This window comes from Hypanus sabinus, chromosome 5 (genome assembly GCF_030144855.1).
Source record: "Hypanus sabinus isolate sHypSab1 chromosome 5, sHypSab1.hap1, whole genome shotgun sequence".
In the NCBI taxonomy this organism is placed as follows: Eukaryota; Metazoa; Chordata; class Chondrichthyes; order Myliobatiformes; family Dasyatidae; genus Hypanus; species Hypanus sabinus.
This window is the reverse complement of record NC_082710.1, coordinates 41,176,385-41,201,536: the sequence shown is the minus strand read 5'-3', so window position 1 is coordinate 41,201,536 and position 25,152 is coordinate 41,176,385. Positions and strand designations below refer to the sequence as shown.

The 25,152-nt window shown below is 40.4% G+C and overlaps 2 protein-coding genes across 9 annotated transcripts; one reads left to right on the top strand and one right to left on the bottom strand.

Annotated features, from left to right (window-relative positions):
* Positions 1-5,292: 5,292 nt before the first annotated feature.
* Positions 5,293-10,817, bottom strand: rmi1 (RMI1, RecQ mediated genome instability 1, homolog (S. cerevisiae)). The gene is made up of 2 exons (XM_059969806.1): positions 10,556-10,817; positions 5,293-7,349 (listed from the first exon to the last, which is right to left on the bottom strand). The coding sequence occupies exon 2, from the start codon at positions 7,302-7,304 to the stop codon at positions 5,400-5,402; it is 1,905 nt and encodes a 634-aa protein (XP_059825789.1). The 5' UTR covers positions 7,305-7,349; positions 10,556-10,817; the 3' UTR covers positions 5,293-5,399.
* A 151-nt stretch (positions 10,818-10,968) lies between these two features.
* hnrnpk (heterogeneous nuclear ribonucleoprotein K) lies at positions 10,969-22,900 on the top strand. 8 transcript variants are annotated; one of them, XM_059969813.1, is made up of 15 exons: positions 10,969-11,095; positions 14,452-14,545; positions 16,032-16,129; positions 16,255-16,311; positions 17,384-17,427; positions 18,332-18,404; positions 18,563-18,676; positions 18,889-19,017; positions 19,250-19,587; positions 20,096-20,147; positions 20,521-20,536; positions 20,607-20,674; positions 21,219-21,388; positions 21,992-22,065; positions 22,484-22,900. In XM_059969813.1, exons 2-14 carry the CDS (start codon positions 14,497-14,499, stop codon positions 22,020-22,022), a joined length of 1,239 nt encoding a protein of 412 aa, XP_059825796.1. In that variant the 5' UTR covers positions 10,969-11,095; positions 14,452-14,496; the 3' UTR covers positions 22,023-22,065; positions 22,484-22,900. The 8 variants fall into 8 exon arrangements, with proteins under 8 accessions (XP_059825796.1, XP_059825794.1, XP_059825792.1 ...); XM_059969811.1 differs by having other exon boundaries at positions 18,554-18,676; XM_059969809.1 differs by having other exon boundaries at positions 14,452-14,569.
* The last annotated feature ends 2,252 nt before the right edge of the window (positions 22,901-25,152 follow it).

Sequence of the window (25,152 nt, the reverse complement as noted above, 5' to 3'; positions counted from 1 at the left end):
TGATTTCCAGTATCTGCAGAATTTCTCATATTTGTGATGTAGTACCTAGCTATATTTTCATAAAAACGAACTGATAATTAAGAACATTTACAAGAATAAACTGTTCCGTTACTTTTCATTCTTTACTTACGTGGTCAATGCTTTCTGTGCTGTTCTATTGCTTTCATATACAGTGCCTATAAAAAGTATTCACCCCCTTGGAAGTTTTCATATTTTGTTGTTTTACAACATTGAATCACAGTGGATTTAATTTGTTTTGTTTTACACTGATCAACAGAAAAACTCTTTCATATCAAAGTGAAAACAGATCTCTACAAACTGATCTAAATTAATTACAAATATAAAACACAAAATAATTGATTGCATAAATATTCACCTGCTATAATGTGACACACCAAATCATCGATGGTGCAGCCAAATCATTTTAGAAATCACACAATTAGTTAAATGGAGATCACCATGTGCAGTCAAGATTGCTGTAAGAATACACCTGTATCTGGAAGGTCCAATTGCTGGTGAGTCGGTATCCTGGCAAAAACTACACCATGAAGACAAAAGAACATCCAATTAACTCTGCAAAAAGGTTATTGTAAAGCACAAGTCAGGAAAATTTCCAAGTCACTGAATATCCTTTGGAGTACAGTTATATCAATCATCAAGAAATGGAAAGAATATGGCTTAAATCTGCTTAGAGCAGGATGACCTCAAAAACTGAATGACCGTGAAGGGGATTAGTGAGGGAGGCCAGAAGGCATGTGAGAGTCTCTTAAGTCAGCTGGAAGAAGTTTCTATGGTCTGATGAAACCAAAGTTGAGCTTTTTTGGTCATCAGACTAAACGCTACACCAAACACTACACATCATCAAAACACACCATCCCTACAATGAAGCATGATGGTGGCTGCATCATGTTGTGGAGATGTTTCTCTGCAGCAGGCTCTGGAAGGCTTGTGAAGGTAGAGGGTAAAATAAATGCAGCAAAATACAGGGAAATCCTGGAGGAAAATTTGATGCAGTCTGCAAGACAACTGCAACTTGGGAGAAAGAACAATAGGGAAAAATTGCAGTGTCCAGATGTACAAAGCTAATAGAGACCTATCCACACAGACTCAAAGCTGAAATTGCTGCCAAAGCTGCATCCTCTAAATACGAAATCAATTTTGAGTTTTATATTTGTAATTAATTTATATTACTTTATAGAGATCTATCTTCACTTTGACACAAAAGAGTCTGTTTCTGTTGATCAGTGTTGAATCCACTGTGATTCAGTATTGTTAAACAATAAACATGAAAACTTCCAAGAGGCGGGTGAATATTTTTTATGAGCAGTGAACATGAACACATTGCTGCCACTCCAGTGGCACTCTGCAGTGGTACACTGCCACCATAATAATTAGGTGCTTCTATTCCCCAACCCAGTCCCTCCCTCTCCAGTGGGAGGACTGTGGCCCTTCCCCAGCGAAGCCTTGTAGTGGTCGTACCAAGCTGCAATGTGTCCCCCAGCATGTATACCTGCAGCCAGAATGTGCCAGTCAGAAGCATTACTCCACGGACGTCTCAATGTGCTGGCAGACCAACAGGTTTTGGGAAAACTAAAGAGTGTCTTTCACCGAATTGATGATCAACCAGTAGCACCTGATGTTTGCTTCCGTGTGCATCCGTGGAAACAACCCATAGATCTGTCACACAGTTGCTCAGGATAAACTGCGCCACAGGGCCTTTCACCTTTCACCACACCTTCTTCGTAATCCAGTCCACAAAGAGGTGAGCGACTGTTTCTTCCCCACCATAGTCATCCCGTGGGCAGCACGCTGTGGGAATGATGCTCCGGGTATGCAGGAAGGATATGACTCGGAGAACCCCTCTCACTGCCAGCCAGGAAAGGTCTTGGTGCCTTCTGGTGTGGCCTGGCGATGAGGCATTCTGCCAGATGGTCTGGACAGTCTGCTCGAGAAACCACTCACTGTGTTCATCAAGTCCTTCTCCTGTAGTGTTGGCAGGATGTTCCTTGCTGATCACTGGCTGATGGACTTTTAGTCAGAGGTGTTGGTCTCTTCCATAAAAGACAGGTAGTGCAGCATTATCCAGCTGACTGGGACATTGCACAGCATCCTTTGCAGCACCAGGGACACCTTGAGCACTTCGTGCTCAAGTATTTAGGCTCTATGCACAGTCTGATGCAGTCATCAGGGTGAGGCCAACATTGGGTACGTTTTTGCCCATTTTCCAGGGACTTGTGCATTGTGGCCCCTCTAACTGCTCCATCTTGGATCCCCAGATGAACCCAAAGACAGCTCAGGTGGGGGGAGAGGAGCGGGGGCTAAACATGCACCGCATACAGCAGTCCTGAGAGCACCAGACACCTGATGACCAGATTCTTCCTGGTTATTGACAGGGAGCACCCTCCCCATAATCCCAATTTCTGTTTTGCCTTCCCTGTCTGCTCCAACCAATTGTGTGTGATACCCTGACAAAGAACTTCACTGGGTCCAAGCTGACCAGGCAAGCATCCACCCCCATCCTGTATTTAGGAGACGGTGACCCTCAGCAGCACGAAGCTGCCAAAGATCTTCCTGCCAGGTACAGCACAGGTTTTATCTGGATGGATCACCTCTCCCAGAACAGATTTGACCCTGTTGGCAATGGCCTTGGACACGATCTTATTGCTACATTCATCAGGGAAGCGGGCCTCCAATCACTGTTGTCACCTCTTTTGCCCTTCTAGCTGTAGGTGAGAATAATGATGCTGTTCCTCATGGTCCAACATGCATTGTATACTACCAGCAGGTCTGGGCCAGTGTTGAGTACAACTCAGCTGGTAAGCTGCCATTTCCAACAGTTTTATTCTGATTCTAACCCTAATAGATCTGGTATCACACTCCCTCTGGTTGGGATCCCTATTGATTAGAGAAACTTTCCTGAACACATTTGACAAACTCTATCACGTTCTCACCTCACCTATCACCCCACCAGCCTCCGGATCCAGCACACTATCCTCCGTAACTTCCGCCACCTTCAAGAGGGCCCCACCACTAAGCACATCTTTCCCTCTCCATCCCTCTCAGCTTTCCACAGGGATCGTTCCCTCTGCAACTTCCTGGTCCACACGTCCTTCCCCACAGATCTCCCACCTGGCACTTATCCCTGCAAGCGTAAGTGCTACACCTGTCCCTACTCCTCCTCCCTTACCACCATTCAGGGCCCCAAACAGTCCTTCCAGGTGAGGCAACACTTCATTTGTGAGTCTGTTGGGGTCATCTATTGCATCTGGTGCTCCCGGTGCAGCTTCCTCTACATCAGTGAGACCCGACGCAGATTGGGGGACTGCTTCGTCAAGCACCTCCACTCTATCCGCCACAACAGACAGGATCTCCCTGTTGCCACCCACTTCAACTTTACTTTATATTCCCATTCGGATATGTCCATACACGGCCTCCTCTACTGCCATAATGAGGCCAAACTCAGACTGGAGGAGCAACACCTCATATACCATCTGGGTAGACTACAGCCCCTTGGCATGAACATTGAATTCTCCAACTTCCAGTAATTCCCTCCCCCTCCCTTCCCCCATCCCAGTTTCACTCTGCCTCCTTCTCCAGCTGCCTATCACCTCTCATGGTTCCGCCTCCTTCTACTACCCATGGTGCTTTCCCCTTACATTCCTTCTTCACCTTCCCTGCCTATCCCCTCCCCATCCCTTGATCTTTCCCCCTTTTTCACCTGGCACCTACCAGCCTTCTCCTTCCCACCCTCCCCCCACCTTCTTTATAGGGCCCCTGCCCCCTCCCTCTTCAGTTCTGACGAAGGGTCACGGCCCAAAACATTGACTGTTCGTTTCCACAGATGCTGCCCGACTTGCTGAGTTCCTCCGGCGTGTTGTACGTGTTGCTTCTATCGCATTCTGTCCTTTTGGAGCAAGGGAGTCCCAATGAAGTGTGGAAAGTTAAAATCACCTACTATCACGACCTAATATGTCTTGTAACAGTCTGCAATCTCTCTACAAATTTGCTCCACTGAATCTTGCTGATTATAAGGTGGTCTATATTGTAATCCGATTAACATGGTTCATATAACCTCAGATGAGCTCTTCAGTATGAGCACTGCCATGTAAGTTTTCCTGATTAGTAACACCACCCCTCCTCCCCTTTAATCCCTCCCACTCTACTATGTCTAAAACAATGTCCTGCCCCTCCTGCATAGCTTTTCACACCCTTTTCTGTAAATTCTTAGAGACTATTGTGCGTGAAAATTCCAGATCAGCAGATTCTGAGATACTCAAGCCACCAGGTCTAGCACCAACACGGTCAGTCACTTGGATCACATTTCTTCACTATTCTAATATTTGGACTGAACAACTGAACCTCTTGACCATGTCTGTATGTTTATATGCACTGAGATGATGCCACGATTGACTAGATATTTGAATTAACAAGTAGGCATACCTAATAAAGTAGCACCTGACTAAATGGCAGGGCAGTGACAAATGTAATGGAACAGAGGTACCTGGCAGTACAAGTATATAGTTCACTGCATGTGGCCACAGAAGTATTCAGAAGGCACTTAGTATGCTGGCCTTCATCAGTCAAGGCATCAAGTTTTAGACTGAGACCTTTTGTTGCAGCTATAAAGCCTTTGGTAAGGACACACTTGGAGATTGTGTAGTTTTGGTCACCCTATTAAAGACACTGTCAAGCTGGAGAGGGTGCAGAAGGGATTTACGAGGATGTTGCCCTTGACGAGAGGGTCTGAGTTGTAGGGAGAGGTTGCCCACACTAGATCTTTAGTTCCTGGAATGCAGAACAAGAGTTGATCTTAAAGAAGTTTATGTAATCATGAGGAATATTGATGAGGTGGTCATAATCTTTCCACCAGAATTGGGGAAATTCAAAACTAAATGGCACAGATACAAGGTAAGAAGGGAAAGATTTAAGAAACCTGAGAGGTGATATCTTTACACAGAGGACAGACAGTACCAAAATGAGATGCCTGAGGAAGCAGTCGAGTAGGTAAGATTACAACATTTAAGAGGCATTTGCATAGATATATGGAGGGGAGGGGCTTGTAGGGTTATAGGCAAAATGCAGGCCACTGGGACTACGAGGGAGGAGCTGTCACTATGGATCAGTCAGGCCAAAAAGCCTGTTTCCGTGCTTTATTATTCTTAACGAACAGAATTCTCTTTGTATAATTTGAAAATTTCTATTACTTTAATCTTCTTACGTTTGACAAAATAACTACAACACGTAGATAATTCAATGTTAGAAGTTTAAAACTGAAGAAATTTGAAGTATTTTTAGAAAAGTTTATTCCTTATAGCAAGTTTCACAAATAACATAAAAACATTTAATTTTCATTTGATTAAACATGTCATGAGAGAACATATGGCAATATTGCCATTTAGTTAACTATCTAACACAATCCTTTCTTTGTGTACACGGTGTTTCAATGCCTGCAGATCATCTACGCTTACTTCATGGAGAGTCACAACTCTAGCAGTAGTAAGAGCTGGATTAAATTCAATGGTCATCAGACAACAAAGGTCCACTAACTCTTGTTGGCATTTCTGCAACCCTACAGTCACTTCTTTCTGTTTGCTGGGGCATTTTATTGAGACTCTCATTTCATCTACTGAGAAACCAATTAGATTTCTTAAAATGTCATCCTCAAGTTCTACATCCATGTAGGCAGTACCATCTGATATTTTAGCTCTGATGCTCCAAAGGCCCCTATTACTTGTAAGTTTGTCAATTAATGTAACAATGAAGCCTTTAATTTGTACCACAGTTATTACATCAGGCTTCTTATCCAACAGAATTTTTAGATATGTAAATGGTGGAGATTTCAATTCTACTGAACCACTGTGATATCTCGTTCCTCTTGAGTTGCCTATTAATTCAGATGTAACATACACATTTTTAGAATTAGTAACATGAAATAGTCTCTTGTCAGAGAGGTCACATACCACATGCTGTTTATATTCTTGTTCCATAGTGGCAATATTTATATTTCTATCTACAGAGTTAATGTCTGATTTTCTTAGTAAACTGTGTGAATTTTTAGAACTTAAATTACTTAGCATGGAACATTCCTCTGCATTTTCAGTATATCTACTGCTTGTAAAGTGTTTAAGATGGCTTTGTAACCTCTGGTCAGAACCAATATCAACAGCTTTTACACTTGGCTCTCGACATAGGCTAGATTTGCTATTTTCTCCCACAAGTTCAATGGATCTTTTATTACTTCTCTGCAATTCTTCTGCTAACAATGTGTGAGATTTAGGGGATTTATTTATTTCTCCAGTTGGCTCCATTTCCGCATTAAACAAATCATCATCCAGTTCATCCAAGGGAAACTCATCAAAATCTTCATCATCGTTATCTTGTAAATCTTCACTTTGAAATCCTCTGGATATTTGTGATGACTGGCACTCCCTGTGTTGCCCTTGATCAACCAGAGCACCGGTTAGATGCTGTGTACTATGTGAGATACTGCTTGAATTGCCTGTCTTACTACCATATCCACTTTCAGAATCCAAATTTGGGTCCAAAAACAGATCATCATCATCATCAAAGCCAGCTAATAGCTCATCGTCTGAAGTTTCCAGCAGCTGTGGCATACCATTAGTCCTTTCAGTAATAGGTTGATCATTACTATTCATTTTCGTTACAGCAGCATCATCTGATTCTCCAATTAACCTTGCAAGTATTCTCGCTTGGGAGTTTTCTTCCACAAGGGTCTCCACTTCACCCCCAAGGACCCTCACATTTTCAGGTTTCAGCAGCAGGACTCCTAATCGGCAAGCAATATTACCCAGCAACAAGATTTTTGTGCCTGGTGATAGGTTGCAATGAAGAGCAGTTATAGGTTGGTATTCCATCGCTTGGAGCCCCTGGACTCCATCAGTTAATTGTAGCATTAACATTCGAGTTGGTTTGGCTTCCCAAGATCTCTGCGATATTTCCGTTGAAGTTACTTGTTCATTAGTGATGTCCTTACCCCTAACTTTTTGCAGCTGGCTGTATGCAGGTTGACTGACATCAACCAACGAATCAACTTGCAAACAGTAAAATCCTCTGAGCTCACTTTTGTGCATTTCCGAGATTCCATCTGGCAAAATTTGGTAGTCCAGATCCCTGAGGTCAGTAAGAAGCCATTGCTCAAATACTTGTTTATTGATAAGGGCCTGTGTTAAAGTAGTACCTCGGTTCTCTTGTTGGATCCAATCTAAACATGCTTGAAGCCAATGTGAAGGAACTTTGACATGCCACGTTGCTTCCAGCCATGTTTCTACTCTTGCAGAAATCATTTCAATTTCCTATCTTGAACTTCATGTTCTTAAAGTCCAGGAGACCTAAAGAATCACAAGAAACTTTATTGATATTACTACTAGTAGCTGCATTTTAATAGCTTAATAAGTCACTAGTACAGTGTGGTTTATAAAATTGATGTTCATTGTGTTGCTCATTAGAGCCACATTACACAAAATAACATTTGACAGTTCAAAGTGGAAACATATTCAAAATGAAATAGAGATTGTATTTCAAAAGTATTTTATAAATTGTTTTGGAGCACTGAAGTTAAAAATAAACACTAATACAAATTTTTATTGTATTCTTATCATATAGAAGGTAGCCATTTTAGTCCACTCCACATTGTAGAGCAATCCCATTCCTGTATTGACTTCCCTACAGCCCACAGACATATTCCCAATTCTTCTCCCACCCATCTAAAGAAAGTATAGTTTATAATAACTACTTACTCACCAGCACCATATTGATGGCCTCACTTTGGTTATACAAATACAGCACAGATTTAAATTCCTTCTTATTAACATCACAATTTTTGTACTTTTTCTAAGTTTATGACATTTTGGTTAATTTACTACTTCCATCATCATCCTTCAAAGTTTCCTTTGTTTGATTCAGTAGTATTTTGTTTACAATTTCTCCCAAAACTTTTGTTGACTTTTGCCACACGTGGTGTAATTGTTAGTGCACTGATTATTATTAAAATTTTCCACTCGCGCATGAGAACATCCTGATGTCTACTAGAATATTTAACCTATTCTCATATTCTTGCTAATTTATTGCCATTATATGACATCCTCTCCCTCTTCACTCCAAACACATTTGATAACTTAATTTATGGGAAGAATCAAGTTATCCTCATGAAAAGCAGATCGCAACCATCACCTGTGTATGTATTTTCTTTGTAGATTAGTGATTGCCAGGACAAAAATAAACATCACTTAAGTAGCAATAAGATCACACTTTATTTGCAGAACCGTTTTGACATTCACCGCAGAAAGGCTATCAATTTAACATTACATTTAATAGAACCAAACAACATATGGCCCATCATGTCTGCTCTGCTATTTCATGGCTGATCCATTTTCTCTCTCAACCTCATTCTCCTGCCTTCTCCCCATAACCTTTCACACCTTGACTAATCAAGAGCTTATCAACTTCCACCTTAAATACACCTAATAACCTGGCCCCCAAGCCAACTGTGGCAATGAATTTTAGATTCACTGCCATCTGTCTAAAGAAATTCCTCCTCTTCGATAGGTTTCAATGAGATACCCTCCTTCCAAATTCCAGTGAGAAGACGTAGAAACATCAAACACTCGTCATGTGATAACCCTTTTATTCCAGGAATCATTCTTGTGAACCCTCTCCAGTGTCAGTCACCACATCCTCTTAGATCAAGGGCCCAAAACTGCTCAGGATACTCCAAGTAAGAGCTTGCCAATGCATTAGAAAGCCTCAGTATTACAGCCTTGCTTTTACATTCTAGTCCTCTTGAAATGAATGCTAACATTTCCTTCCTCACCATCACCTGAAGTTGCAAATTAACCTTTAGGAAAGTCCACACAAGGAATCCTAGATCCCTTAAAGAGGCAATGCTGGCTTTAGTCCATTTTGTCATGAGCCTCCAAGTACCCTAAGACCTCATACTTAACAATTGATTCCAACATCTTTCCAACCAGTGAGGTCAGGCTAACTGGCCTGTAATTCCTTTTCTTCAGCCTCCCTTAAGAGTGGAGTGATATCTGTAATTTTCCAGTCCTCAAGAACCGTACCAGAATCTAGTGATTCTTGAAAGATCATTATTAATGCCTCCACAATCTCTTCAGCTACTCTGTTCAGTGCCCTGTGATGTAGTTCATCTGATCCAGGTGACTTATCTACCCCAGACCTTTCAGCTTCTCGAGCACCTTCTCCATAGCAAGGGCTACTGCACTTACTTCTGCCCGACACTCTTGAACTTCCGGTATGGTGTCTTCCACCGTGAAGAATGATGCAAAGTACTTATTCAGTTCGTCCTCCATTTCCTTTTCCCCATTGTTACCTCTCCAGCATTATTTTCCAGCCACCTGATATCTCACTTTTCTTTTACTCTTTATATAAGATTTGGTATCGTTTTTGACATTATTGGCTAGTTTACCTTTATCTTTCATCTTCTCCCTCCTTTTGGCTTTTTTAGTTGCCTTCATTTAGTTTCTTAAAAAATTCTAATCCCCTAATATCCCATTAATTTTTGCTCAATCATATATCCTCTTTTGCTTTTATGTTGTCTTTGACTTCCCTTGTTAGCCACATCCTGCCTTTAGAATACTTGAAGCAACACAGGTAGCATCTATGAAAAAGAGCATGTTTCAGACCAACAGCCTTCAGCAGGACTGCTTGTTTTGGGATGTATCTATTTCATGCTTTCCAAATTGCTTCCAGAAACTCCAGCCATTGCTGTTTTGTCATCATCCCTACTAGTATCCCCCTTCCAATCAACTTCAGCCAGCTCCTCCCTCATGCCTTTACTCCAACGTAATACTAATACAACTAATTTTTGTTGGCCTTACCAACACATCAACATGGCATGAAGATGTCATTTCTGTACTGATCTACCATACCCTCAATATTTTTTATTTATTTTATTAATTTTCTATGCACTGGATTTAATTGATGCAAAGATTAGCCATAGATTACCCTGATGCATTCAATGCAAACCATTATATGCATTGCAAAATCCTCAAAACTTTCCCCATAACTAAGATTGCCATTTGTTTGTTTTCTAGCTACAGACAAGTGATATTTCAAAACATTTCCCTCGTTCTTTGAAGATAATTCATTGTTTCATCTAGTGCACAATTATAAACTCAACATTCCAGTATCAATAAAGACAAAATACTCTGTAAATCATCGGGTCTGTCACATTGTCTCTGGAGTAGGAAAGTTTCAGGTCGATGGTTCTGGTGGAAGGTCAAAGACCTGACGCCTTATATATTAATTTCTCTCTCCGCTGACTCCGCCACGTTGCCATTTGCTCTCTACAAGTTATTTTTATATTGTTTCAAAGGGAAAATCAGGAACAGCTGAAGATACGGGGCACAAAATATACCAAACCTAAACAGCCTGAGTTTGAAATTCGTTGACATTGTATTTAAACCAAAGCAGTGATATAAGTCTATGGGAACATATCTACTTATTAAGGGCCGTTAGATAAAAGCATTAGCGCGACAAGGACCAGCAATAAGCAGATACAAAGGTTGCTACCAACCAATGCCCACAACACGTCCTCTGCTTCCTACTTCGGCTGCGGCAGCCGCCCGCCATCACACCGCAACGCCCCGAATTGCGCGCCAAACGCGCGGCACCGCCAAATATCGCGATGCTTCACTTTCTTTACCATCCGTAGGCTCTTTCACCGTACGCTTTTTTCCAAAAATATGCGAACCAGAATTTACATCAGGGAATTACCCATGCGACCGTGGCTATAAGCATTTTTTAGAAGTAAACAGTGTAAAGAATTACAGAAGAAAGCACACACATCATGTATTTTATATAATAACTTCATAAAGGGAGAGAGACGACAGTGCGGGCAGGATAACGGCTTTGATTGGCGTGCGCCTAAACGAATAACAGCGAGCCATGTCCTGAGTTACGTCATCGGTTTAAGAAAAAGCTTTGTATCCGGACCAATCAGTGCGCGGCTGCCGGGGCTTCTGGGTAAAACGCTCGCCACCACACCGAAGCGATCCATTTTGCTTCGCCTGTGTTTAAAGCTGAGCTCTGGTGCGTCTCGCAGCATTTAGCTTTGGTAAGTAAGGGCGCCGATCCGCGTGCTACACACAAATCGTTTGCTATAGTTTTTCCTCACAGATCCGTTTTAAAGCTCTCAACGAAGCGAGCCGTGCTGTAATTTAGAGAGATTTTATTGCCAAGTTCTGTTGAATGGCACGCGCGGTAATGCAGAAGTTGGGGGCGGTGTGGCAGACATTTTAGTTCTAGCGAGCACTTGTGCTAAAACCTGCTACCTCATAAAAGGTGGAGATGTGGATTGAAAAAAGACCAATTATAAATTATCCAGTCCCTCCTCTATGCCTTTTCGAACAATAGAGTCTCCTGGACTGCGGGCCTGGAGCGGCTGCTGACTACAGCCTCGGTTTAAAAAAAAAACTTGCCGTCGTCATCGTTGCTAGACTCTTCCTCTTTGTCAAGTCACGGGGTAAATGGCGACAGGCGTGTTTATCGGCCCTCCCGGGGCAAGGCAAAGGCAATCGATTGCCAGCCTCCTGGTGTGAGTGCCTCGCCGCCATTTTGAGAAGCGGCGGTTGTTCGGGTGGTTGGAGAGTTGTGCAGCCTCTCCGCTTCGGGGTGTCCGGCGGTTGTAGGGGGCCGGGTGAGGGAGGGGGGGGGCTCGGCTCCGGGTTGACGGCGAGGTGGCGGTGTCTTTGCGGGCCGGAAGTGATCCCTCGCTCGGCACATTTCGCTGTCTCATAGTCGCCGCCATTTTAAGACGGTACGTTACACACGTTGAGGCTGGTGTGGCCGGAGATGGCGCGTGTGTTTTCATCGTAACACACGGCGATCTTCAGCGAGACATAGAGTTGTTCCTCCCGTGTCTATATGGTTAAAAACCCGCCCTCGGAGGGATCGTTCGTTGCTTGCCTCTAACGACGGCCCTAGTGTATTTCAGGTTCCGAGATAACGCCGCTTGCCCTTCGGAGTGTCGCACGAGTGGCCTGATTTAACCCGTCACCCGCCTCTCCATCACGTTTTGTTTTGCCCACGTGCTCCTTCAGATTTTAAGAAAATTCAACATCCAGTATCCTGTAGTCTTATTAATCCTCTCCATTTTCACCCTTGGTATTGCAATAGTAGCATACTGAAGGCCTATATAAATTAGCATAAGTCATATCAGTAGTGGATTCCGTGCAGTGATATTTTATAAACGACATTAGAACAAATGCGTGACATCTCAAGGGCAGGCTTAAGGGCTAATGGATGTTACAGCGTTTTAAGTTGCTGTAGTTAATAATTTAGGTATATGACGTCAGTGACTGTCCTCGTAATGTTCTTATTGACGCTGTATTCCAAGCTTTAGTCCACGGCCTTGTTCTAAAAGATGAATCTTAATATAGGAGCAATATGTCCTATCAGGTCGGTTGATACTTGGGTCAACGAAAGAGCCCTAACGACCTTTACATTGTAAGGATATACTTGCATCATGCGCTGGTTTCATTGCCTATTAATGGGATTGCAGTGCTCCAATTTAAAGTGACGTATTTCTTAATTAGTTTGAGAGGTTTCCAGCTCAAGTAGATTTTTTGTGTAGAGCAGTGTCTGCATTATCATCCCACAATGTAAATGGCTTTGTGGATTGTTAAGTATCCAATATTTGGTAGTGAATTTATTTTTGTAGTGTCCCTTGTAACAGTGACGTGTAATTCTGAGCATAGCCCTCCCTTTTTGGATAATATTCACAGTAAAAACAAATGAACTTGGTAAAGCTCAAACACGAGGAAATCTGTAGATGCTGGAAATTCAACCAACATACACAAAATGCTGGTGGAATGCAGCAGAGACGGGCAGCATCTATAGAAAGAAGTACAGTCGACATTTTGGGCCAAGACCCTTCGTCAGGACTAACTGAAAGAAAGGATAGAGATTTCAGAGGGGGAGGGGAGATCGGCAATGACAGGATGGGAAGGGATGAAGCTAACCGCTGGAAAGTTGATTGGCAAAAGGGATACATAGCTGGGGAAGATAGAGGATCATTGGACAGGAGGCCTAGGGAGAAAGAAAGGGGGAGGGGAGCACCAGAGGGAGATGGAGAGCAGTTAAGGAGTGATTGTGAGAGGGGCAGAAAGAAGGGGGAGGGGGCAATAATGGAAGTTAGAGAAATCAATGTTCATGCCATCAGGTTGGAGGCTACCCAGATGGAATACAAGTGTTGCTGCTCCAACCTGTATGTGGCTTCATCTTGACAGTAGAGGAGGCCATGGATAGACATATCAGAATGGGATGTGGAATTAAAATGTGTGGCCACTGGGAGATCCTGCTTTCTCTGGCAGATAGAGCGTAGGTGTTCAGCAAACGGTCTCCCAGTCTGTCAGGTCTCGCCAATATATTGAAGGCCACACCAGGAGCACCGGATGCAGTTTATCACACCAGCTGACTCACCTGTAAGGGCAGGTGTAGCACTTGTTCTGCTTACAAGGATAGGTGCTGGGAGGGAGATCAGTGGGAGACAATGGGGGGGGTGGACGAATGGACAAGGGAGTCACGTAGGGAGCGATCCCTGCAGAAAGTGGGGGGGGGGAATGTGCTTGGTAGGATCCTGTTGGAACATGGTAAAGCTGCTCAGCTATTTTGTGCATCAGACGGATAATAGAAGTTCAGCTACTTGAGTGTTTAATCTATTTCACACATACGGTGTTGAACAGCACATACTAGATAAGGTATTTGGGTTAATTGATTTGTCTTAACATTAATACATTCAAGAATTTAGCCATCATTTCCAAAAGCACGTGTTCAGAATGATTTTCCACGTGGTAGTTGCAGCATTCATTGAATTGAATCTAAAATTGTGAGCAATTTGACATATTAAAAAAAACAGATGAGCAGAAATCGGCTATGTGGTCTGTTGAGCCTGTTGCTCTTTTCAATAAGGTGATGACTGATTTGGCTGTGGATTCGGTGTTACAAATCTTAACATATTCCCCAGTTCTGTAAAAATCTTAAATGTCTCTTGCTTCCCAGGGCATAGAATTGCATGGGTTTACTACTTTGGGAAAAGTCGTTTTCAAATTGCTGACTAAAGACCATCAATCGCACTGGGGTATAGGCCACTGACAGCTGCTTGCTGGAGTTGTCTATCATGGACTAGTCTTACAAATTGTCCCCGGATGTAGCCCCTTTTTTTTGATTATCCTTCCTGTCCCAGACATAAGGTCTTTGGAGCTTCTGTTGACGTTTCTTTGTGCCTGTGGGATTTTATGGAACGGGATTGCTAGTCCCATGCCCAAACCTCCTTTCACAACTGGGCTTGGATCATATTTGGAGTTTTATTTTAAATAGTGGTGCGATTTTAAAGCTTAATGGTAAAGGAGTGTTGATATGAGGATTGTGGTTTTTACAAAATAACTTGAAGGAAAACATCTTGTCTTACAGGCTAGCTGCATTCTTGCATATTCATCACATTTCTTGCCATTTAAAATGGAGACTGATCAGCAAGATATCAAGTATAACAGCCCAGAGACCAACGGTAGTAGTCTTAGCCCTGGTTCTTGTATGTTTTGCTTTTCTTCCATTTTTTATTATATAGCTATTGATCTAAGGGCTGATTTAAAAACTAGCATTTGAATATTGCTTGTGTTTTCTATCAGTCCTATATATTGTGTGCTTAATGTATGTTTTAATGGATTGATGAAATGTACAGTCTAATCAGTGTTTTACAGACCATTCTTAAAATGAAAACCTAACTGAAAGCCGAGGCTAGGAATGGCATCACCATGCTCCAATGTAAGAGGAAATTGGGTAGCTTATAATGGATGAAGTAGAAGCTGCCGTATTGGTAACAAGTTTTCCCTGTGATCACAAAACTTTACTTGCATCTCATTCTGATTTTGGACAGTTGGCTTCCCCATCCCATTAATAACAACTTCATCCTGTCTTTGGGGTGCTTGAATGTCTCACGTGCATCCTATAATTGCCCTTGTATTCTCCAATGAAGTTTCTGCTTCATTCAGGGCCAATTTGCAAGTAACATCTGAGTGATCTGCGTTATTCATCCTTAGTCATTTTCCATCCCCTATTCAAGCATATTTTTCTTTGATTATAGTTTTTGTCTAACATATGACCTGGAATATAAAAATACTGCTGTTACCCACACGCATGTGATAACTGAGTTCCTTCAACCTGAGATTTGTACCTCAGCCATTAAATCCTTTGTGCTTGTCCTTGTACACCAGTGCCAACAACCCAGTTTTCAGTTTATCAAAATTCCTGTATTTCTGCTTGCCCGTTTATACTTGGTTAGTGGTTCAAGAAAACCACGTGTTTACTAGTCATTGTTTTAAAATCCCTTGGCTGTGTTGTTGCTTTTTACCTCCCACCTCAACGTTTTCCACTATGCCTGCCAACCCTACCAGGGAGATAGTTTTTTAAACTCATTAGGATACAGCAGATTTTCAAATAAGTGTATGGTTCATATCAGAAGGCTTGGTCTCTGTTCTTGTGTAAGAGGTTGTATATCCTGATATTTTTTTCTGAGAATTAAATATTGTAGTTGGGTGTAAAGTAATGTAAATTTCAAGAGGGTACAATTTTTAGAATCTGAATAAAATTGATTTAATAGCTTCTATAGAGCAGTTCAAACTTGTTGATTTTTCTGCTCTCTGCACAGATGTTGATCCTGTCTTTTGTGCCCTAACTTTTATTGCATAGGTGCTTTGTTATGTAGAGTTCAAAGTGAATAACTGAAGTCATCACTTTGTACTATATAGTTCTGCAATTTGGTTGTAAATTGAAACGTAATTTATTGTTTAGAGATAACTTGGCTTAATTTATTTGTATGAAAGGTAAGTAGCATGGCTTAGTTACTGAAGTTTGCAGTTGTACTGATAAGACTGGTGATTAACTGAATTGCCAACTGTTAACTAGGAAAGTTAATTCAGAAACTAAATAAGTTAAGTGTGCCAGAAACTTTCAGTAAAGCTTGATATTTTTAAAAAAACACACACAACTTTCAGGCAAGCGTCCTGCTGAGGACCATGATGGAGAGCAAGCTTTTAAGAGGTCTCGGAATAATGACCAATGTGTGGAACTTCGACTTCTCTTGCAGAGCAAGGTAAGATGAGCTTTATCCCGTCACTAGTACATTTAATCTTTCTGTTTATAGTAGGCTTAATGATCGTACTAGAGCAGTGCATTGGTGCCCATATTTGCTGATACTATTATTTTTGTTTTTAAAAGAATGCTGGAGCTGTGATTGGGAAAGGTGGCAAAAATATCAAGTCATTGCGCACAGACGTGAGTATATATCTATAGTATAGGCTAATACTTTTAGATACATTATGTGGAAGTCTACAAGTTATAAGTCATAAATGTGCTGCTAGATAGCCAATGAAATTTTGGAGATATTTTAAAATGAGTTGTTAATGTTCTGGGAGGTTTATGAAAGCCATTTGTAATATTGTGTGTGAACCATACAGTTTTCTTAACAATGTCTGGGCTGATTGAGGATATGTGAACATTTTTAAACTAGGGTGCAGTTTTAAATTTTATCATAGATGAGTATTTTGTAAGGTGTCCATAACTGTGTAGTATTCCTTAATTGTAGCATTTCCTAATTTTATGCACTAAAATATTAAATGGAGAAACATTGCAGGTGGTTGGTGTAACCCGGAGTATCCCAGAGTCAGAACTTAATTTTTTTTAAAGATGTCCATCTGTTCTTGCTTCAACAGCTATTCAGATGTACGTGAAGGACAAAGACTGCTTTATGTAAAGAAGAATGCTTGATATGAAATTGGGTATAGAACAGTGTTAACTGTTTCCATAGATAATGGGAGGCAATGTTTTGTAAAAATGAAGCTAAACAGAATTTGAGTAACTAGAGCAATTAGATGCCCATTAGCTGCTAGGTTTAATGTTAAAGTCTTGTTGAATTGATTACTCTATAGTTATTTCTCATATTTATGAGGAATATTGTTAAGTTATAAAAGTGCAGTTATGAAGTGCTTCCGTTGTTGTGTAGAGTCTTCAGAAATCTGTACAAAGGATATATATATATATTTAATTATATATAGAGTGATGAGAATAGATTTTATAATATTATTCAATTAAAATTTACTCCTTTTCCCCCCTCTTCCCTCTCCTTGTTTTTTTGGCCATTTATCTCCGTTGCCCTTGTACTGGATCGACTTGTTCCCTGCGTTGCCCATCATGACGTTGACCCATCTGTCCCTTGAACACCCATCTGAATACCCTGGTTGGCTATGCCCATAATGTGCTCAAATGCCAAATGGGCACCAATACCTGAACGTCACTGAATGCCCTTGCCCAATGCCAACAACCACGAACGCCTTTGTGACCAATGCAGTACAATGCCAGTGTATCAGTCCCAGACAGCAGTGGCCCCGAGCGGTATGTCCCAACAGTTTATGACTCACTGCCTGATTAGAACAAGGAATTGTATCTTTTATAACCTGAATTTGTTGTTATTAATTAGTAGCCCCTTATAGAAAAGTGTACTGTTCAAGTTATTTTTCTGTCTATTTTCCCCATTAAGTCTTTTGTGGCTGGTCTTTATTACGTGAGTTGCCCACCCAGAGCAATCCACTAATTCATTTTAATGGAAGGAGCACAGCTTCAAGTGTTGCATTTTTGCTGCATTGTTAATCATTTGTTAAATCTGCCTATCTTGCACTGTCCTTGTGGCCCACCTTGCTCCCTCCCTTCCACCCCACCCCACACCCATTACCTCTCATAGTTTTCCAAGCTAACTTCTGTCACCCACTCCCAACTTTCATTTGTTCTGTCTCATTGTTTTGTCTTTTGTTTTGTATTAATTTCTTACAGGGGCATAGTAGTGCTGTTTCCACAACTAGTTTCTTAACTTTTCTCCAAATTTCTGTCAAATACCTTTTTTAATACTGTTCTCCATGATACTCACATACCTCTTCTGCTTTTGCCTATGAGAAGGTGTGCCAAAATTGCTAATATTTTCAGGGGTTTCTCAAATTACTGGTGGTGGGGAAAATGAATTTTCCACTTTCTGCTCTCAGCTATTCGTCGTTTTTCTTGCCCACTTAATCTGAGCCCTTCCAATTACCCATTTTTTTTTACAAAGATTTAATTTGAAATGTTAATTAGTTAATTATTGCATGTTTATTAGTAAATATTTATAATGGGGTTTACTAAATATTGTATAAAATAAATTATAAAGTAATTATTGAAATTGTTGTTTCCATGTGCTTTGAATGGCTTACTCACTTGTTTATTTTCCTTCCTCCTTAAATCATTAATGGTTTCAAAAAATAATTGGCAGCATATTGAGTATAAATGCAGATATTGAGACAATTGGTGACATATTATCGAAGATCATCCCAACTTTGGAAGAGGTGAGTTGTGTTCATTAATAAATGCATCGGCCGTTTAAATGGACATGGCTTTGTTTTGCTCCTTGAGCTAGATGAGCCATGTGTTCTAATTTTAATATAGTTGATTTTATAATAGATCAAGAATTTTATGCTCTGTTGTCAAACTTTTGACCTTACAGTACCAGCACTATAAAGGAAAAGACTTTGACTGTGAACTGAGGATGTTGGTTCATCAAAGCCAAGCTGGAAGCATTATTGGTGTCAAAGGAGTAAAGATAAAGGAACTCCGAGAAGTAAGTTGCATTTAACTCTAGTTTTTATTACTTTGAAAGTAGATTTTCAGGGTGAAGGGCCATGACTGATAATCCATGGTTTGTGAAGAACAACTAGGATGTTTTTGTTTCCCAGCTTCAATAATTGCTATTGTGAGTATTTAAATTAAGTCATTGGTATCCAGTCTTTTTTTTAAAACAAATCTTTATACTGAATATTTCCTTCATTTCAGAGCACACAGACAACAATTAAATTGTTTCAGGAATGTTGTCCTCATTCAACTGATAGAGTAGTTCTCCTTGGTGGAAAGCCTGATAGAGTGGTTGAATGCATCAAGATTATACTGGGCTTATTGGCAGAGGTGGGTGCTATTCCATTTTGCATTTGCTTCAGGGCAAAGTTTAAATTTAATGATTTGGTTAACCACCTGTTCCTTTTGGTTGCAGCAAGGGAAAGTGGGTTTTTAGTGTAACAGATTTGACTTATTTTGTGCTTTTAAAATGTTAGTTTGGAATTTTATTAGCAACATGACAGATTAATGAAATATTTAAAGCTTTACATGTGATTCACAATAATTTCTTTTTAATTTTAAGTCTCCTGTCAAAGGACGTGCTCAGCCATATGATCCAAATTTCTATGATGAAACCTATGATTATGGTGGCTTTACAATGATGTTTGATGACAGAGGAAGGCGTCCAATGCCTTTTCAAATGCGTGGCAGGGGTGGACCCCATCCTCCTTCACCTGGATATGAGCGTAGGGGTCCCATGGGAATGCCAAACAGGGGTGGTAGGCCCATGCCCCCACCCAGAAGAGATGCTTATGATGACATGAGTCCACCAACCCGTAGGGGACCTCCACCTATGCCACGCACAGGAAGAGGTGGCAGAGGTGGGGGCCGTGTCCTCCCACCTCCACCTCCACCCAGAGGGTAAGTGAGGAATTGAGTTGTCAAGGTATGGACCCCAGTGTGAAAGGTGATTGATTTAAATTCTGTGATGTTCATACTTAATTAATAATTCAGTACAAAGCATATGCATGAAGAATAGCGGAGTTGCATTGAATGAATATTGCTTTCAGAATGTATACTTGGCATCGGTTAAAATTACTGGGTTCTTGCTAGTTGAAATGTATAGCTGGGGCTGAGATATCTGCTTGCAGTTAATTCTGTTCCCCCACCAAACTATTGGAGGGTCTGTACAAACTATCTTTGAGCACTATTGTGCATGCTGTAGTTGTGAAGTTCAGTCAAGGTGTAAATTTTGTCCAAAAGCTCAATTGAGTAAAATTTGCTAAGAATTACTTGGCTTGAAGTAAATTAAATACATCTGTCTGCAAGATTTCTTGAGCACCAGACTGTACCATCCATCCTGGCTTGCCAAAGTAGTCTGGATCTGGGGCAGTTACTGTGTTTACAAATAGCTCCTGTTTCATTGTAGTGACCTTGCTCTCTATGGCAGGAACAGAATGGCTGACCGATATGATGGCATGGTAAGTTGTAACAATCTCAATTTTTATAATTAAGATTTGACAGTCTGTAGTTGGGCAGAAGATGTGAATGACTTTAAACAGTTCTCTGTAGTTTTGAACCAGATTTATCAAGGGAAATGGGAATACCAATTGGGTTGGTAGTATATGTACTTAAAATTTTTGTAAGCTGTCCGAACTGCCAATTAACAAGTACATAATTATTAAATGATTAAAAGATTATTCTTGATAGAGTAATCAGTTGGTTAATCAAAATCCTGTCATGCAGCTTGAGTGCCTTGTTTGTAAAATCTGAGATCTTAACATTCCTTAATTTTCTATTTTCTTCCACCCCCCCCCCCCCCCAAAAAAAAAAAAACAACTCCGGCTTGCACAGGGTGGTTCCGGATATGGTAAGTTTGATTTCAATTTTAGATTTTTTTTTGAGGAAGCGTTCAATATTTAAGTGACCTTTGTCTTTAGGTGGCCGTGGCGGATATGGAGATTTGGGAGGGCCAATCATCACTACACAAGTCACAATTCCCAAAGATGTAAGATTGTTATATCTTCTTTCTACTGTTCCATTATTTGAAAAAGAGTGCATGGTTTGAAATCCGTTTTGGCTAACAGGCAAAATTAGCTTTGATAAAGTTCAAATATATATGATACATTGTAGTGATGGTCATATTCCACAGATTACTCCTGTGCACTCCTACCCCAACCCAATTGATAGTGTTTGGTTAATATTAACTGAGAGGTTGGAAGAGAGAAAAATAGTTTGTGTAGCCCCTGCATGTTCTTCATTTTACTTGTGAGCTCAGTATCATTGGTAGTCTGGGGTGTTCATTGTTCAAAATGTATTATGTACTTGCAGAGGATGAATAAATCCAGTGGTAGTGAGTCTTAATGACTCAAAGCAATGGACTTTGGTTCCACTGCAATGAGTGATCAAAACTGTATATTGGTACTGGATTTTGATAGTACTTGGTGTTTGAGATTTTTCTCAACATTGTGATAACATCTCAAAATTGAATTTGTTATGTACAGTTGTGACCTGAAAGTGCATAATAAAAACTTCATTTGTACTTTTAATAGTTGGCCGGTTCTATAATTGGCAAAGGAGGTCAGAGAATTAAACAGATTCGTCATGAATCAGGAGCATCCATCAAGATTGATGAGCCACTTGAAGGCTCTGAGGATCGCATAATCACCATTACAGGCACACAGGACCAGATCCAGAATGCACAATATCTGCTGCAAAACAGGTAACTAATAATATTGAATGGTTTGTTTAACAGTAATGATGTGCTCTACCCTTAACATGCTGCATTCTGACTTGTGCATTTTTCAAATTTCTGAACCTTCCTAGTTCTGCTTTTAATGTTAAATTTGACCTGCTTTAATGCAACAAATTCCACAAATGGTATCTGCTGTTTTAACTGTAAAAGTGCCTTTTTGTGAATCCCATTGTATTTGCTATCACTAGTTAATGTTCACTAAGATTTCATTGCCTGTGCTATGTAAGCATAGAAGATAAGTCAACTTGGAATTAGGTCTGGTTCTGTGTGGAAGACTAGTGATTTTGTTGTTTTGGACAGTTGGATTGACAACAAATCACAGTCTGCCATATAGCGCAGATCATACCTCTCAAGAACTTTTGTTCCAATAAGTTAATTCTCAAAAGTTCTGCAACAGCAAACTACCATTTTCTGTTCATCTTGCTGTGCTGTCCTTTCATATACACAAGCTTTGGTTAACTGAAATTTTAGTGCTGGGTCGAATTGATCTGCACTCGCATCCGAACATTCATTGAAAACAAAAATGTTTGGTCAAATTAGTTTATTTTTTTTTACCTGGTTTCTCCCCAGTGCAGCTACAGCAGCCGCTTTGCGCCCTTAAGCTGACCCGTGCGTTCAGATACCGCAGCTCCACACGAGAAAAGGTCAGTTTGGTAGCGGGAACGTTTTTGTTTTGGTGGTGGAAAGGGTCAGTTTTGGGGAATTGAATTTGTGAACAATTGGGTGTGCAATATTGCTATTGACCTCTGAAGGCAAATATTTCCTTTAGAAGTTCAGTATATCAAAATTTCGACCCAGCACTAGTGAATTGTTTTAAATGCATGTTGTGAGAGCACAGTTTATTTTTAATGTCAGATAGTGTTTTCTGGCCAAGATTAGGTATAATTTGAGTGTAGTATGGACCTGTTATGAAGTTCCTTACACCAGTAGATTGTAAGGAGATGTAAATTTAAACCAAGGGCTGATGGTTTATCTTTTGCATTTAAGTTAGTGTGGGTCAAAGTAATCTGAGGGACTTCATAAATGGCTTCAAAAATCTTAATTCTGTCTTTTCTTTCACAGTGTGAGGCAGTACTCTGGGCAGTTCTTGTAAAACAAAGCGGAGAAGATTGAAGGATCGCTGCTTTTTTTGTCACTGCTTTTGTTTGAAGAGCCAACATTCCTCTGCTTACTTAGATCACACTGGAAGCAATGATTATATTCAGCTTTTGATCATTTGTAATGTTTTAATTAGTGAACCTTACAGCTTAGACAGTTTGAATTTTCCAAAAGTGGAGTGGATTCTGGGTTTTGTTTTGTTCTAAATGTTTCAGTGGTTTATTGTATTTCCTGTATCTATGGTAACATAAGATGTACACTGTTTATGGACAATAGTACTGGTAGTTTAAATGTGCCAGATCCATTCAGTACATGTGCAGAATGCAATCTTGTTTTGTAAGGAACATTTTATGGTTTTTAAAATAAACTAGGTAAACTAAACTCGTGTATATTTTGCTTGAGGATAGATTCCTTATACTTTTGCCAGCTGAGAAACTGACAGCAAAAGTTGACTGGTTAGTAATTAAACTAGACAAACATCTGTCTCTGTTTAGCTGTTTTTAATTGGAATGATATAAAATTGCTTCTGCTCACAAGATTTGTCTTCCACTAATGATTCATTATTAAATGTTATGCTAGCTTGCTCAAGAACCTGGTGTCACCATTGAGGTCCTTTTAATCACTATAACCAATGGTTTATAAAATGTCTCATTTATTGAGTATTAACATACTTGGACTAATCTGTTTTATAATTAAATGCCACAGTAAGGTTGAAATACAGCAAGTTAAACTATTTACATTAAAAGGTAAGATCCTGTTGTGATTGATAGGGTTGCAGCACTTCCAGAGTTCATGGCCGAGATGTCAATAGTTTTCCGTTGGCCAATCAACACAAGCTGTAGTGTATTTGCAATTTAAGTTATCCTAAATAGTGGCTGTAAATTCCTCTTCATCTAAGGTTAGCACAACACAATTATGGCTGTGCATTCTGTAGTTTGAAGTTTAATTCCAGCGCTGTCTTTTAGGAACATATTCCCTAGGGGTGCATGGGTTTTCTCAAGTGCTTTGTTCCTCAGTCCATAGACTTGCTGCTTAGGTAAATTGGTCATTGTAATTTGTCCTGTGATTAGGCTCATTGGTCTGGAAGGGCCTGCATCTATAAATAAGAGATGCTGTCTGTTAGGTTTACCTAACGTGCTAGTCAAGTAATAGTTAGTGTGCATTTGTGAAGACCATGTCCTCTGTTAGATAATGGATTTGAAAAGGTAGCCTGGAGAATAGAATTACTGAATACATAAGGCAGAGTCTGAGCAGTTATGGAGATGCGTACTGGTTGAATGCAAATTTGGCCATTCATGTGCATGTATGCTCAGCACAGCACCACCTTAAAGTTTCCCTGATGGGTCAGTGGTCTTTTTGGTAGATTTGATAAGTGACAAATTTACACAGTTGAGCATTCATTTACCCTTCCTCCCACACCCACAGGAAATGTTAAGGCTTGGGTAAATTGCTAAAGCTACATAATGAACAGGGAATGGACTGACTAGTTTTAGAGGTCAATTTACTACCTGGGTGTAATGTTGCAGATGGTACTTTGCCAGTTGCCATCTACTGCCAGTAACTAGATTTAGTAGAATGGGAGAATTTTAAACCACTCCACATGGCTATCAAGCATGTAGGAACAGCATGAGCTTGACATTTAACCCATCTGGGGAAGTCACTTTGTGCTCAAGCTGAATTACGTACTTTTTAAAGTACCGTGACACTTCAGTCGCTTATCTACCCTTCAACTCCAGAGAAAGCAATGTTTATACAAACTCACATGTATGAGGAGTGATTGATAAGTTTGTGGCCCAGGTAGGAGATGAGTTATACAGCTCTCGTTACATGCAAGTGCAGGTCAACTAATGCAGAAATTTGCTGCTGTTAACTCATCTACCTTAGGCCATGAACTTATCAGTCACCCTGTTGAGTTAACTGCAAACTTTCTGCACAATCACAGAGTTGAATTGCATGTGCATGTAACAAAAGCTGTATAACTCGCCTACCTCGGGCCACAAACATATCAATCATCCCTGCTGTGGACACTTTATGGAGGTCCAAGATCTGTATGCTCCATGACTGCGGGACTAAGTGTGTAAATGTAGGAGGGGACTATGTTGAAAATCGAATGTGCTAGGTTTTCTAAAATTGGCTCTTAGGGTACAAACTTATCAATCACCCCTTGCAGCTCATACTTTACAATCTGGACATCTTGATTTAACTTATATGCCTTCTCCAGAACCTGTATAACTAAAACTGCATACAATACCCTGAATGTGGTCTGACCAAAATTTTATACTGCTGCAATATGACTTCCATCTTTTATACTCTGTGCCTTGTAGATGTAGGTAAGCATGCTGTACTCATTGTCATATTCTATTTACTTTAGTCCTTACTGTCCCAGCTTTATTTCAATTCTTATCCTGTTTATTTCTGTTCCACCAACTGACCTCTGTCATAGCTCTAGTTCTGAACATTTCCCTAGAATTAACTTACAATTTTCACATTGAATTGTAGAACACTGGTCAGTTTTACCTCATGTTTAGAACAAGATAATTCAGAACTCAGCTGTTTAATAGACTTGCCTTTGATGGTGAGAATAAAGATGGTGGGGGGTGTTACAGCTAAAACTTGATATCTAGCTGTTAATG

Bases quoted from the DNA above. Each gene is read 5' to 3' on its own strand.
- rmi1 (XM_059969806.1), bottom strand. From the start codon at position 7,304: ATGATTTCTGCAAGAGTAGAAACATGGCTGGAAGCAACGTGGCATGTC.
- hnrnpk (XM_059969808.1), top strand. From the start codon at position 14,497: ATGGAGACTGATCAGCAAGATATCAAGTATAACAGCCCAGAGACCAAC. The intron at 14,570-16,031 runs GTATGTTTTGCT...CACAACTTTCAG, and splicing joins TAGTCTTAGCCCTGGTTCTT to GCAAGCGTCCTGCTGAGGAC. The intron at 16,130-16,254 runs GTAAGATGAGCT...TGTTTTTAAAAG, and splicing joins GACTTCTCTTGCAGAGCAAG to AATGCTGGAGCTGTGATTGG.